This window comes from Macrobrachium rosenbergii, chromosome 16 (assembly GCF_040412425.1).
Source record: "Macrobrachium rosenbergii isolate ZJJX-2024 chromosome 16, ASM4041242v1, whole genome shotgun sequence".
Classification (NCBI taxonomy): domain Eukaryota; kingdom Metazoa; phylum Arthropoda; class Malacostraca; order Decapoda; family Palaemonidae; genus Macrobrachium; species Macrobrachium rosenbergii.
In genome coordinates this window covers 4,026,406-4,041,628 of record NC_089756.1, presented here as the reverse complement: position 1 = coordinate 4,041,628, position 15,223 = coordinate 4,026,406, and the positions used below count along the sequence as shown (strand labels likewise).

Below are 15,223 nucleotides of genomic sequence, written 5' to 3'. Positions count from 1 at the left end.
TATAGATCTCTTGACATTCAACATTTCATTTTTCTTTTATTTGCTGGATCTTAGTATTGAAACATGGGAGTTTGTGGATTTTGTTTAGATTTTCGTGACATTTGAAAATTAAGTTAAAACCTTTTTTTGTTTTAAATGACGATGAGTGCATGTCTAATCTTAGTATTACGTATTTTTCATAGGCTCTATCGGGAGAAGTATGTTTGGTTTTGGTAAGATTATCAAAGATTTTATTTTCATCTTTGGTGAAAGTTTTATTGCTTGAAACAATTAGAGTATTGCTGTACTGTAAATAATTTTGATAGAAAATTATTGAAATGCAGTACGTACCAATAGCAGTTTGATTTGCAACAAAACCTACCCAGATCAGGAATCCTTACTTAGTAATTATGCAGTACTTTTACATTGCAGCCGTATAAATATATAAATATTAGTTGATTTTATACCTACATTGTTGCGTTTTGTAATAAATCTTGAGTTTAGAATATTTTGTAGTTAATAGAACTTACCTACCCTATTTATTTCATTTGATCATTATTTTATTTGAAATATATCAAGCAGGAATATTAGTTCTCGTTTTGCAAGACTGTTACTGTATCAAGGTACTGTAATTTTGTGAATCCGAGTCTCATGTGAAATGTATAAGCTCTTCCCCTCAAAAACTCATTATGAAGCAGCTAGAAATTGACTGCTCACGGGGATTTTTGGAGGTCCATAATTATGGAGTACTGTACGTTCACGAACCATATTTTCATTACGTGTTTTTTCCATAACAGTGCTGGAACGTCCACCTTCGCAGATGTCCTTCCTGGAGCAGTTTTTAAAAGAAACCTCTCTCAGGAGAGGTGGATCGTTAGAATCGGAGGAAGGGGACGTGGAAGACAATAGAGCTCCTTCTGTTCCCTCCCTTGCCTCATCGCGGTCTTTTGTTAGTCAGGTAGTTGTATTCTGCTGTTTTTGCCGCAAATGGATGTTATTGAAGCTCATAAGAATGCAAGCACAGTATTATTATTAAAAATATTATAAAATAATCATGATATGATGTTAGATAACAGTATAAGATAGTATTTATGCAATTTTGGCTGTGTGTACTGTATTGCTTGGAAGGACTGAGTGGAAAAGCTGTACTAAATGAACTCTTCCCTATGTGTCTGAATGTTACTTTAGTTTATAAATAATTTTTTTGGCTAATAATTTCTTTTAGTATACTATATCAGTAACGTAGATAAATTTTATGACAGGAACAACTTGGTTCCCCAAATATGGAGTCTCGTCCCCTGCCGCCGCTGCCTCAAACAACTCCAAACGTTCCTCCTGGTGTTATGCCAACTGTGGCCCACCACCAACATGCTTCTGGTTTCTCAGGAGGCAGTAGTAGTAGTGGTGGTGGCCCTTCACCACATATGATGAAGCAGAAAGCACATCAGTTCATTGTACGAAGCTTTTCAAACCCCATTAAGTGTTCTCATTGTACGTCACTCATGGTTGGGCTTACTCGTCAAGGAGTAGTATGTGAAGTCTGTGGCTTTGCCTGTCACACTACGTGTAAAGACAAAGTTCCCCAGATTTGTCCAGTACCTCCTGATCAAAGTAAGTTTATAAAATTTTTTTTTATATTGCACTTTGTTCCCAACAAAAACTTGAAATTTTTTGAAAAACATTGAAAAGCACATTTTTAATACATGAAGTCATTAATTTTCGTACTTTGTTATTTTCTTTCTATTACAGCTAAAAGACCTTTAGGTATTGATCCAACTAGAGGTATTGGCACTGCATATGAAGGTTTTGTAAAAGTGCCGAAACCTGGTGGTGTTAAAAAGGGCTGGTCACGACAGTTTGTGGTTGTTTGTGACTTTAAGCTCTTCCTCTATGACATATCTCCTGATAGGTAAGTCTCTCTCTCTCTCTCTCTCTCTCTCTCTCTCTCTCTCTCTCTCTCTCTCTCTCTCTCTCTCTCTCTCTCTCTCTCTCTCTCTCTCTGTGATAGTAGTATGTCTTGCATTGCCACATTTAACCGTACTAACTGCCAAATAATTAGGTAACTGAGTAATTAGTTATAGTGTATGAACTTTGAACATTGTGATTATTGAAAGGTTTCGGAACAGTTTGAATCCATTAAGTTTCCTTATGAAAGCATGTAAAATTAGATGAAAGGGCAAAAGCTGCATGGAGAAGGCCTGGTAGTTTTATATTTTTCCCTTTTACATGCATGAAGGTAGTTGTTGCCCAGTCGATGCAAATGAATTTACAATATTTGTGTTCACCAGGTTTATTGTTATTTCTTTCTGGTAAGTTGCCAGGGAAAGGGAGTTCTCATTCTATCTTTTTCACTTGTGAACTTTGTTTTGGATTGCATACAGGACTAGTAGATTTGAATTTAGAAATCAGTTTGCTTTATGGTGAAATTTGTGATAGGGCATAAAGATTTTTGTGAAAGATGTAGTACATATGTGCATTGGAGGTATGTGTGTTAGTGCACTGAATTGGGTCTTTTTTCTATACCTTGATAGCTGTTATTTCTATAATTATGTCATTAGTAAGCCCGAATATTTATTTGCTGGCATAACAAAGCCAACCATTGTAGTTTTAGAAGCTTATTGCATACCTTAAGTCATCATTATGGAAGGTGTGCACACATTATTGACACAAAACATAATGTCATTAATTTACCTAGGTATCTTCTTCAAGATAGATAGAAAAAGGGATACACTGAACAGAAAAAAGCCGATAAGCTGATAAGTAAAAAATTTAGTAACAAAAAACTTAGGATATGTAAGTGAAATTTAATTCTTAGTTTCCTAAGGTAGTGTGTAAACTGTGAAATACAGAAATCTCGCTTTTTTCAAAATTTTATGGGCATTAACCATCTTATATGCTGGTTTGTCTTTAATAGAGTAATGAATCAGTTTTGGAAGCCTTGAAATTTTTGTCCCATATTTGCATTATGAATGTGACCACTTTTAAATAATGGTACTAGTTTAATTGCTAATGCTGTAATTAGTTGTCGTTATAGAATTTATATGCTGCAGTTATAAGGAGAGTATGACAGCATATATTAATAGAATTTTCAGTTGGTCCCGTAGATAAAGCTCTACATTTAAATGTACAGTAATACCTCAAACTTAGGCGAGGTTAGTTTCCAGAACCCCTCATGTAAGGTGAGGATTCGCTTAAGTGTTACAGCTGCTAAAAATGCTAATATATACAGTAAATATGCTCATTTCTAGAGTTTTAAACCCTAAATATGACAAAATCATGCTCTGAAAGCACTTTAATTTCATTTAAAAGTTTGCTTAATACCATGCTGTAATTCATATTTCATTGAGAGAGAGAGAGAGAGAGAGAGAGAGAGAGAGAGAGAGAGAGAGAGAGAGAGAGAGAGAGAGAGAGAGAGAGAGAGAGAGAGAGAGAGAGAGAGAGAGAGAGAGAGAGAGAGAGAGAGAGAGAGAGAGAGAGAGAGAGAGAGAGAGAGAGAGAGAGAGAGAGAGAGAGAGAGAGCATGATTTATAACAGAGGAAGAGAGAATTACTTTATGAAAGAGAGAGAGAGAGAAGTACCATTAGTGGACAACATTTTGTCTCCTTCGCATTCAATATGTCAAGATAATTGACTGTTAGGTTACCCTTGCTCCGAAGGTTGGAGAAAAGACTGGGAATCCACATATATTCTTTTAAGAAATTATATAATTTACTATAGTAATGCAAAAAGTTGTAAATAGTATGAAAAAATCAATGACAAAGTAATGTCACGTTTATCTATAAAACTACAGTAGCATGGGAAATATAAAAAAATTCAATTACAAAGTAATGTCACGTTTATCTATAAAACTACAGGATACAAAACAAATAGAGAGAGAGAGAGAGAGAGAGAGAGAGAGAGAGAGAGAGAGAGAGATGTTTTGTGATTTTGATTGGTTTTACTGTATTTTAAGTAAAGTATGCTAGTATAAAAATAATAAAAAATTTTCATACCAATTTTATACATAAAAGCGTGAAAACTTATAAAGAACTTCAAAAATTATGAAAAGTTTGCGAGTGTGAATTCATGCAACTCAAAGTGCTTAAGATCGAGGTATTACTGTACCTGCAATTGTTAGTTCTGTCCTCTTATTTGGTTTGTTTTTTCCAACCAGGAATGCATTACCGAGTGTATGGGTAAGCACAGTCCTAGACATGAGAGATGACCAGTTTGAGGTTTCCACCGTCAGGGATTCAGATGTCATTCACGCAAATAAAAAAGATATTCCTTGTATATTTAGGGTAAGTACTACTGTGTTTGCAACAAGTAAAAATTGCCTGGTAATTTTTTGGCTTATGTTTTCAGGATAACTAAATTTATTGGTGAAAGTAAGTTTTTTGAGAAGTAACCCCGAACTTTTAAATAATAAATCCCCATTTCAACAGGTAACAACATCTTCTATGGTGGGGGTAAGGCACCACACGCTTATGCTGGCTGATACTGAAAACGAGAAGACAAAGTGGGTTGTGGCATTAAATGAATTACATCGAATTCTCAAGAGAAATAGATTACCCAATAGACAGGTTGGTGATAAATACTGTGAGTTTCTTTTGTATTGATTTTGGGTACTGGATTCCAATTTTCAAGTTCCGTAGAACCATTTAAAATATATTTTTTCCCTGCAGGTGTTCAGTGCACATGAGGTTGTTGATGGAAGTGTGACTTTAATCAAGAATGCTGTTTGTGGCACTGTCATTGATCCTGATCGTCTTCTTGTAGGGGCTGAAGAAGGTCTCTTCTGTATAGATTTAGATAACTGTGGTAAGTGTGTGGATAAAGCCAAGATGCTTGGGATAGAAATAATCTCCTTTGAATAAGCATTTTAAAGAAACAAGGAAAATTGCTCTTCTTGAGACTGAGACACTGTTGATGCTGTCGAAGTCAATTAGTGCTAACATTTTGTGCAAATTAGATGTCAAACGACTTTCAATGAAGGATTTTATTATACAGGTATTTTTATATATGTACAGTATATTTTTATGAATGATACATGATTATTGTTGTACAGGCAGTCCCTGGTTTATGGTGGTCTGGGTTTACAGCTTACAGCGCTTGGGTCATGGCGCCGTTGACCTGATTTTATGGTGCCGTAAGTGGTTTTATTGTGCCTAACCCGGTTTTACTGTATGACACTTACAACATTTATTCCCATTATTACAGTATTTTTCGGGTTATGGTGCCCTGTCACGAATGGAACCCGTCCTAAACCGGGGAATACCTTATATGATAGGATTAAAAACCATTATAGAATTTTTCCCAGGATTCCATTTGCTTTTTTCACTAGATTCAACTTTACAGTTAGTTATATTATTTTAACTTATGATAAGAGAAGGAACATTTATGAGCTGTAATGACCATGTTTTTGATTTTCTAGAATTAGCTGTAAACCGGGGACTACCTTATACTATAAGATAAAAACCATTATAGAATTTTTCCCATAAGATAAAAACCATTATAGAATTTTTCCCAGGATTCCATTTGATTTTTTTTTCACAAGATTCAACTTTACAGTTAGTTATAATATCTTATTTTAACTTATGATGAGAGAAGGAATAATCATGAGCTGTGATGACTATGTTTTTGATTTTCTAGAAATAGCACGTATCGGTGATAGCAAGAAAATAGTTAGTATTGATTATATCAGCGAAGAGCAGTTGATCATGGTCATAGCAGGAAGACAGCGTCAAGTAAAACTGGTACCAGTTCGAGCGCTTTGTGGGGATGATGTAGAATGGATTAAGGTAGGTTATCGTATTGTATTCTTGGCAACTGGTAAGGTGTTTGTGCTGACATTTCCTGTGTTTTATTTATTCATACTTCATTTGAGAATTGAATATAGTTAGCATTCTAAATGTTACATCAGTTTGATGTTTCATTACCCTTGAATAAAGTCTTGTAAAACCTTGCTTGTTTGTGTGACGGCTGAGGCACATTTTTAGATTGTATGGTTTGCTACAAGATTTAGTGCTTTATTTTTTTATACATATATTCACTGAAAGAGGATACAAAGACGTTTGAAAGTACGTTTATTGTGGTCTGCAATTTTTGTGAGAGTTTTATTAAAAAATATGCAAAGTGTATTAAATGTTTAGTAGCAGGCAAGACCTGAACTGTGAAATTAAGGATAATCTGATTTGTCATTTCAGGTTGCAGAAACCAAAGGTGCCATTGCATTCACAACCGGAAAATTTCGTACGCCTGCAAGTCATAACTTCACTTACTGTCTTTGTGTAGCAGTCAAAAGACAAGTAAGAAAAGTATTAGGAGTAGTTGGTGAAATAATCATAATGAATTAAAAATTTTGATTTTGCTGATGTATTTATGACCTTGCAATATTATGGAGTGCAACCAGTAACCAGTTTTTCCATTTTTCAGATCATTATTTACGAAATAAACCGAGCAAAAGGTCGTCACAAACTTTTTCGCTCTATACTGCTGCCTCAGCCACCTCAGAGTCTTGACATCTTGGGTGATGGGCGGTTAGCAGTGGGCTTCCAGTCTGCCTTTACTATTTACTCCATCCTTGGTGATCAGCAACCTCTGTGTAAGTTGTTTTGACAGTTTAAACATACCACTGAGCTAATAATCTTAGCTCTTTTAGGGCTGGCTCAGAAGTTTGTTTGTCATATTGTAAAGTACATGAATTGTATTTGCCCTCATGGTTTTGTTTAATATGTCGTATTTTAATTGTTCTTCTTCCACAGCCTTGGTACATCCTGAAAGCCAATCCCTGGGCTTCCTCTCTATGACTCAGTGTGAAGCTTTAAGCTGTATTGAAGTCAGTAGAGGAGAGTACCTCCTCGTCTTTAACCTCCTAGCTGTTTATGTAGATTCCTCGGGCCGTAAGAGTCGAGAGAAGGAGATAATGTATCCAGCAATACCAACTGCTGTTGGTGAGTTTTCCTGTAAATCTGTGTAACTAATTTTTTTCACTTATTGTTTGATGATTGTTGTTCTATGTGACCTCCTATTTTATTCATTCTGTCTTTTCGTGTTGAGTTTATTTCTTGAATAAAATGTCAGTTATAAATTATTTTCACTAATTTTTCTTAACTGTAGTCCTAAAATTTCCATGGCACAATAAAGTAGGTAATTTATTTTATAGATTTTTTTTTCTTCATCTTTGCTTAACTATGATCTTTGTTGAAATATATTGGATCTTGCTCTCTCATTACAGAAATGGTCATTTAGCAAGTTTCTAACAGGTTATCTTGTTCAGATTTTTATTACTGTTGTTATATATGTAGCTGAAATCAAAGTGTAATACCAGCATTGTTATATATGAAGATGAAATCACTTACATTACAACTTTTAAGAGGAGCTATTCATTTTATTTGAAAATCCTCATTTATGTCATGCAATAAAACCCTTTGTATGGTTTGTATAATTGTACCTCTGTTGTGCCTTTGTAGTCGTTGTAAGTCATGTAAAACTTTTTATCTTGCAGCGGTCTGTGATGGTCTCCTCTTAGTGTACAGTGATATTCACATTGATGTGTTTGAGGTGTTGTCTGGAGAGTGGGTCCAGACGATAAACCTGAAGCGCACCAAACCCTTGATGCGCACAGGCATCCTCAATATGGTCATGATCAGCGACCTCCCACATGTAGCCTACCTCAGAAATTTGCACAAAGGTCAGTGCTTAGTCCTCAAGGTAAAGTCATTATGGCTGCTGAAATTGTGTTACAGTGCAAACCTAAATTATTGAAAAGATTGCAGATAGGCAAAAGAGGTTTTGTTGTCGTAGATTTTAGCTCTTGGATCAGTTCAGATTTCCTTTTTTGACTTAATTTTCTTTTCACAGAGGAAATAGTTAGGACAGGTTTAGATGCCAATGGACGGCCAAAGTCCAGAAGAAAATTCTCCATGCGGGAAAACAGCAAAGCTACTCGCACGTAAGTACCTTTTATCCTTTTATGCTAATAGGTGTAGTTTGACATGGTTCTTTTTACTTTGGATTTGTCAAAGTATATAATTTAGCCACCTCTCTAAGGTTCATCTTATTTTTATCATTAATACCTTAGTTTGTCATGAGGGTTTATATATTTGTTATTGTAAGGCATTTGAATGGTGAACATTCCCAAGGATTATGAGTCATCTAAATATTGCTACTCATTATACAGTATGTTCAGTAATGATCTTGAAAGGATTTCCTTGCTTGTATTCAAATGATGTATATAATCTGATAGACAATATCAGGTAAACTATATATGCATGTTTGAAACTTGATAAATATTAGTGTAAGGAAGTTCTGCATTGAAGTATGCTTCGTTTGAATGCAAGTGGTGTAGCAGGAAATTGATTGTCAGTCGTAATGAATTTTGATGTAACAATTAAAAAAGTTCTTTGTAGGCCTTACAGTGTTAAGTTAATTGTCTCTGCTGTCTTCATATTTCCTCTTTATATGGTCTTCAGGAAAGTTGCTCTCTGCAGATTAGTGTTCTTTTTATCATTAAAATCACAGAATCTAGTTTTGATGATGTTTGTTTGGTGCATGTCTTTGTTGTGTTTTCTGATACTGTAATGTGATAGAATGCACTTCTTTGTTGGTAGGTTTTTGGGATTTGTATGAAGTGACAGTTTTTCTGTGTTTTGTCAGCTTTATCATTAGTACCTAGAGATGTGGGCTGATCAATATGAAGGTTGCTTTGTTAGTGTTACATGTGTAAATAATCAAACAATTTTGTGATTACTGTATTGCTTTTGAGACACATTAGTGTTACAATGTGATATTATGCTAGATTCCACTAATCAGCTTTATAAGTAGTAGGGTGTGATGAAGATGTTATTGAATAGTAATTATAAGTAGAAAATCACAATTTTTGCAATTTTTAAAATTAAGTAGAATGAAATACAATTTTGATTAAAGGCATTTTTACTCAAGAATGCACATCACTACAATTTGATGGTTTGTTCCAGGTGCTGGTTTGTATGTACTGTATTTTCTGATTTTAAGAGACCTTGTGTTATATAGGAAAGACTTCTTTAAGGTTCAGAAGTTTTTATATTTATGAGCTTCCAGTTTTACATTTTGTTCTTACTTTTGAGTACATTTTGTAAAGCTGCACTTGCTCTTTTACATTTGGAACAAACATGTGTGAAATAGTTTTCAGATTGTAATACATAAATTTACATTGAACCTCACTTTTGTCCCAAATGGTAGGGATTTGAACAAAGAACTCTGAAAATGTGGTCAGATCCAAGTTTTTAGTTGGAGGAACTGGTTTAAGAACTTGGCATAATAGCTGTGGCAGGTGTTTTGTTGTTAGTGAATTTATGCTAGAATTCAGTAGTAGACCAACACTTCGAGATTCTGAGTTATCAGATTAACTAACTTTGTAATATTGGTGAAGAATTGCCACCTTTAGCCTGGAATGAGCTTCTTACCTTAAATAAACATTTCCTCTTCGCCACAGCTCCACTAATCAACTTCTTGGGAAAGGATCTCAGTCTCGTGAATTTGCAATGTTGTAGATGGTAGAGACCTCAATGTTCTTGCTCCGAGATGCATAAAATGGCTCTGCTGCTGTAGTGTATATGCTTTCATGGGACTAAATAGTGTTAACATATTTCCTATGTCACTTTCCTGGGAATATGGTGTTTATGCTTTTTCATCCTTGTGCCCCATTTTTCTTTATGTATTCTATTTTCTGGGCTCAGTTTTATTCACTTTGTTAATGTGTCTTTTCAAGGTAATAATTAAAGTACCGTAATTTGCAGCCTGTTCAGTTTTTGGGAGCTGGCACTTCATCTTGTCCGTAGTGGGGTTACTATGAGGATGCAGTAACTCTCCTCTTTAATCAGTGCTTTTAGACTTTGCTGTATGTTTAAAGTTTGGTTTTTGGGGACTTGTACCTTTCATCATTTCTGTGTTGTGTGTTTAAAGTTTGCATTTGGGGGATAATTTTACCTTTCATCATTTCTTTCCTTTTGGGCAAGAGGATTTTCAGTAACAATGTGCTATAATTTCTTTGTAGCCTATTTATTTATTTTATTTTCTTTTTAGAATTTTCAAATCTACAGCAACTAGTTGCCATTGGTTATCGATTTATGCTGTTTCTTGTTTTTGTTTATATTAGTGTATTTAGTAGCCTCTCATTAATAGTTTTGTGATTTTTAGATTTTGGCAAGTTTGATTTTATTCCTAAATTTTTTATTTAGTATTGTGAATTTCGTAAATATTTCTTCTTCCGGATTTATTATCTCTAAATGGGGACATTATATTTGTGCTGCAACTTAGTGTTATTTGTTTACTTTTCCATACCATGCTTCAGCTTATTCATAAGGGTTTATCAGGACAGGATATACAGTAGGTTGTTGTTATTGTCATCTTGCAGTAAGGGCCCCCCACATCTTGTGTTCATCTTGAGTGGTCAGCAGTGTTCAACTTGGCTGATGTGTGATATTTGTCACAGTTGGTTTATGGATCAGTGGTTCATGTTCACAAAAGAGATCTTATAAATATTCATTGCCTAAGTCATCTGCTGGGGTCTCTTCAGACTCATCCCTGTCTGGCTGTATGCCTGTATCCTTCACTCGAGCCTTTTTGGTCAAGGAAGAACTGTGGAGCTTAACCACAAGAAGAGTGATAGATTTTTATCTATTAGGAAGAAGGTGTTAAGAGAGAAAGAGATGGGAGAGTATTATTATATGGATTATACATTCCCCAGCATACTTTATGGGAGAACAGAACAGAGTAAATAACTGAAAGAAAGAGAAAAAATGAGATGTAGTTGAACTGTTTGAAAAGACAGAGAGGTTATGTAATGTTGAATTACATTGGGTTTGATATATATTTTGAATTGTTTTTGGAGAGATTTTTTTATAAACGTATGCAGTAAAAACATGTGAACATTCTTGCAAACTCTTCCTCATTTTTACTGTCTTTTATAATTGGCAAATGCTATTTTTTTTTTAACTACGAGAGAACACCTCTGCCTCTGCAACATGGAGTACAGTAAACCCCCCGTATTCGCAGGGGATGCGTACCAGACACCCCCCTGCGAATAGCTAAATTCCACAAATACTTAGAACCCTTCTAAGAACACTTAGAACTGCCTTTTTTGATAGTTCAAATAAAAAAAAAATTCTAAAAATGCTTATGAAGGTATTATCCTACTTACGATGGGGTTAGGTTCCAAAAAACCCATCGTTTATTGGAAGAAACATATCTCAAATACAGCCTAGCCTGCACTAGGGTATTCAGTACCATGTACTGTATACATATGTGGTAGCCCAGCCTACATTATAAAGTATACCCCATACATACATGGTATAGTAATTATTAATAGCTAATTCTGGAAGTTCATGCAGAGTGACTTATGGTAATTCAATACAAAGAGAAATTGAATAACAAACAAGAATTAGCTTAACCCACACTGTGGTATATTGTATACATATATGGTAGCCAAGCCTACATTATACTGTACTCTATATTCATATAATATCGTATTATACAATCATCAGCATAACGAATATGCATCTTTTCCAGGGATCTTTTCAAATGTTATGCTTTAATTCACTGTATCCAATAATACTGTATATATTATATTGCTTTTGTATTATAAATTGCGATCAAAGCGATCAATGTTTTGGTTTGGAAATCAAGTACGCGGTAAGTTTATTTCGCCACATTTAACTCAGTTCAGAGCGCTTTTCTTGCTTCTAGTTAGCGTAAATGAATCTGTAGATACTTTATTTATATGGGGCAAGGTTATTTTTCATTATACGAAGTGTTTTTAAGTCTAAATACAACTTAAATATGTCTCGTTGTGAAATTAATTTAGTTATTTTTTTCGCTAATAGATGACGTTGGCCGTTTGGGGGCATGTTTGTTTTGTGTAAAAAAAAAAAAATCAAGATTCCGTTCGCCATTTTCACTTGATTTCATCATAATACAAGCTTTACGCATTTATTGTTTATCGTCGTAAAAATAGCAGTAATATGTGTTCTTTCATGCTCAGTAGTTTTGATTATAATACTTCCTCTCCAATTTTAATCACGATCGAATTTCATTCGTGTTGCCGATGCACGATAATTTATAGTTATTAGCAGCTTGAACATTGTTTTCTCAGCTTCAGCTACAACTTGCAGCTTAAATTTAGCAGTAAATTTCTTTGCCGATCTTTTATCCGTAATGTAAAAATATATCAGTCCTATTCTACTTGACTTCATGTGTACTGTAACTATGGTAATTGTTTATTACTGTACTATGGTTGAAATACAAGCAAAACAGCTGTTATCCGATTCGTTCATAAGCAAAACAGCTTGTTGTTCGGTTGTTTATGGCTGTATGCATTTACGCAAGAGTATAATGTTACTAACAATACTTTTATTATTCTCTTTTACCTTTTTAACTAGAGGATGGGATAAAGAGATGGAGGAAAAGAAGGGGGTCTGTTGTAATTTGGTGTCTTTCGCTGCCCGATTGTACGCTGCTGCCTGCGCCTGTGGTAAATTTAAAAATATTTTTAAATATTGTCATATCGGTATTAATTACCCCATCGAATTATCGTAAGGTGAATTATCGTAACTCGAGCACTACCTGGGTATCTGCGTATATTAATATTTTTATCACAAAAAGTGCATTTAGTTGTGAAAATACAGTAATTAGTGAATATTTCTCAGTGAAAAATACTGCAAATGTGCGAATTTTCAGCGAATAATGCGTATATATATTCCATAGGGAAATCTGCGAATAGGTGAGTCCGTGAATCATGGACTGCGAATACGGGGGCTTTACTGTATTTGGCGCAAAGTGCATGTATATACAGGCAGTCCCTGGTTAACTGCGGGCTCAGTTAATGGCGATCCGGCTTTACAGCGCTTGTCTAGCGATGAAAAGCTGCAATTTTGGCCCCGAAAATTACCGATTTCTGCTTATTGGCGCTGATAATTGGGTATTGGTGCCGATACATACCTAACAGAGGCGCCGATAACCAAAACTCTGTGCTTTTCGGTGCCGATAAGCCCCGAAAATCGCAGAAAAAGCGCCGAAAATGACCGATTTCCCAGCGATTTTTGTTTATCGTCACACCCTCAGAATGTAATCCCCGCTGTACTCCGTATATGAAATCATAGTTTTGTGTATTTGTTATATTTATTCCTATTATGCAATTATAGCACAGGCCAAAAATCCTATATAGGTAGGATCTTTGTGGTAAGGTTATGTCCACAGTTGGATTAGGTCTGCTTGTAGGGTATTCGATGAGTTTGTAATTCACTAATCACCAAGCTGGCAAACTTTATAAAACTAGATCTAGTTATATTAAGGGAGTGATTTTAGGCTGTCTTCAAGAATATTGATTTTCTCCTGCTCTTTTCTGTTTTTTTTTCATTGTCCCACCAGTTTTAGCTGCCGGTTAGACAGGTTAGTCAGACGAAAGTTTCCTTTTTCATGCTAGTGCTTCAGAGTATCTGCACGTTTTTATTTTTATATGCACATATTTTCCTTGGAATTTTTATCCTGCCTAAGCATGGTCACTGAATTTTTCTTGGTTTTCAGTACAGTACGTATCCAATTTGGTTTGTTATTTTATGCAATTATAGTTATTGACTGCTTGTAGTAAATTAATGCATTTAGCTCTTTGAAGCCTTTCCACATGACACCAAACTTCGTTTGAAAACTGTAGATTGCATTGAATTGTGGTTATTGAAAGATTTGATAAATTACTCTTCTGGAAGTTGCTGGCATTAAGAGGTCTACAGTATTTAAAGGTATTTGCTAGAGAAGCAGAGGTGGGGTGAGGTGGTATATTGAGTTATTTTTGGAGCTGAAAAATAAAAAAGAACAGGTATTTCCAATTCATCATAGATGTTACCTCTAAAATTGACTTTTATATAAGTGACTTAGCAAGTAATTACATAGCTAACATTTCTAGTATTGGAAGCTAAAATTTGAAACTCGCTGGAGTGATTCTCTTGTTTTGGTGTAGGTGTCTAACCCCGCCCACTTGAGAGGAAGAAGATGAACAACTGAGCAAACGGTTTCAATTTGTTTCTGCTAGCTTATAACGTAGGTTGTTAGCAGCAGCTGGATTTGGAACTGGTTGTATTTTGATCTGTGAAGAATTTTTTGCTTTCAGTAGCCTTTTGGCAATTAGATAGATAGGGTTTTTTTTTTTTATTAAAACCTTGGAATTTCACGGATTTGACTTCTTGATTGTGACTTTGTACTTTAATTTTTGACCTGTTTAGTGACTTTGTACTTTAATTTTTGACCTGTTTAGTGACGATGTCAGACACAAGTGCGAGTAGTACTCGGTATTGCGGCAAAGGCTGCAATACAAGATTAACCTCTGCTAAGTATGATTCTCAGAATTTGTGCATGACTTGCAGGGGTCAAGTGTGTTCAATAGATAAACCATGTACTGAATGTGAGGGTTGGGATCCAAACACTGGAAATTTTGAGTTCTCATCTATCAAAGCTACAGAGGGAGAGGAAGTGAAAAGCGACCATTAACCGTAACAAGACTGTAGCTAGTCAGGAATCTGCTAGGTCTTCTGTGGATGTACCTATTGTATCTTTGCTTGTAATTTCTCCCATTCCCACCTCTTCAATTGTACCACCTGATCCTGACCTCAGTGCCATTGCTGATCTGGAGTCTAAATTCGATCGAAAATATGAGTTACTAGTGAACACAGTGGCTCAGTTAGGGGTTTCAGTGCATCTCTTGGTAGAACATAAAGTTAGTGATAAAAGTGAAGTGTTAGTGAAGGAGCTGGCTGCTTTTCCCGCCAATTCTCCTAGGCGAAGGTCCCTGGCATACTCCCCCAAACCTGGGAGAAGCCATACCGGAGGCCCAAGGGAGGTCGGTGGGGTCTGCCCACGGGTAGTCGGCCCCTCAGTTGCACCTGTTGTAAAATCCCAGGTGACGACAGTGCATGACAGCCATTGGAAAGGTGTCTTTTCAGAGGCACACCGTCTTTCTTCTAGTTCAGAGGCTTCCAGCCCTGAACAGAGGCACCAGTGGCACTTCAGTGATGTGTCAAGACCACTGAAAAGGTCTGCAGCGGAAGTGTCTCACTCGCCTCAGGTGCCATGCAAGAAGGTGAAGGAGTCTCACCCATCTTGCAGTTTTTGGGATAGCAAGGAGTGCTTTTCCCCCAATCCTTCTCCTGACGTTAGCCATCGCAAGCGCCCAGCAGAGCCAGATAGCGCAGCAGTACCAGAGTGCTTGTCTCCTGAACCTTCTCCTGATGTTTCT

At 35.8% G+C, this 15,223-nt stretch overlaps 1 protein-coding gene across 14 annotated transcripts in view; it reads left to right on the top strand.

Moving 5' to 3' along the window:
* Positions 1 to 15,223, top strand: part of gek (serine/threonine-protein kinase gek) — a 439,738-nt gene that overhangs the window by 383,393 nt on the left and 41,122 nt on the right. For 6 of the 14 annotated variants that reach the window (XM_067118311.1, XM_067118315.1, XM_067118313.1 and 3 more), the window contains 13 exons: positions 777 to 940; positions 1,242 to 1,590; positions 1,729 to 1,888; positions 4,133 to 4,259; positions 4,404 to 4,541; positions 4,644 to 4,779; positions 5,611 to 5,759; positions 6,165 to 6,266; positions 6,394 to 6,562; positions 6,723 to 6,911; positions 7,466 to 7,651; positions 7,822 to 7,912; positions 13,366 to 13,386. In XM_067118311.1, the coding sequence (XP_066974412.1) occupies positions 777 to 940; positions 1,242 to 1,590; positions 1,729 to 1,888; positions 4,133 to 4,259; positions 4,404 to 4,541; positions 4,644 to 4,779; positions 5,611 to 5,759; positions 6,165 to 6,266; positions 6,394 to 6,562; positions 6,723 to 6,911; positions 7,466 to 7,651; positions 7,822 to 7,912; positions 13,366 to 13,386 (1,981 nt within the window). The remainder of the gene's footprint in view (positions 1 to 776; positions 941 to 1,241; positions 1,591 to 1,728; positions 1,889 to 4,132; positions 4,260 to 4,403; positions 4,542 to 4,643; positions 4,780 to 5,610; positions 5,760 to 6,164; positions 6,267 to 6,393; positions 6,563 to 6,722; positions 6,912 to 7,465; positions 7,652 to 7,821; positions 7,913 to 13,365; positions 13,387 to 15,223) is intronic. The other 8 variants (XR_010855605.1, XM_067118316.1, XM_067118310.1 and 5 more) reach the window with 3 other exon arrangements.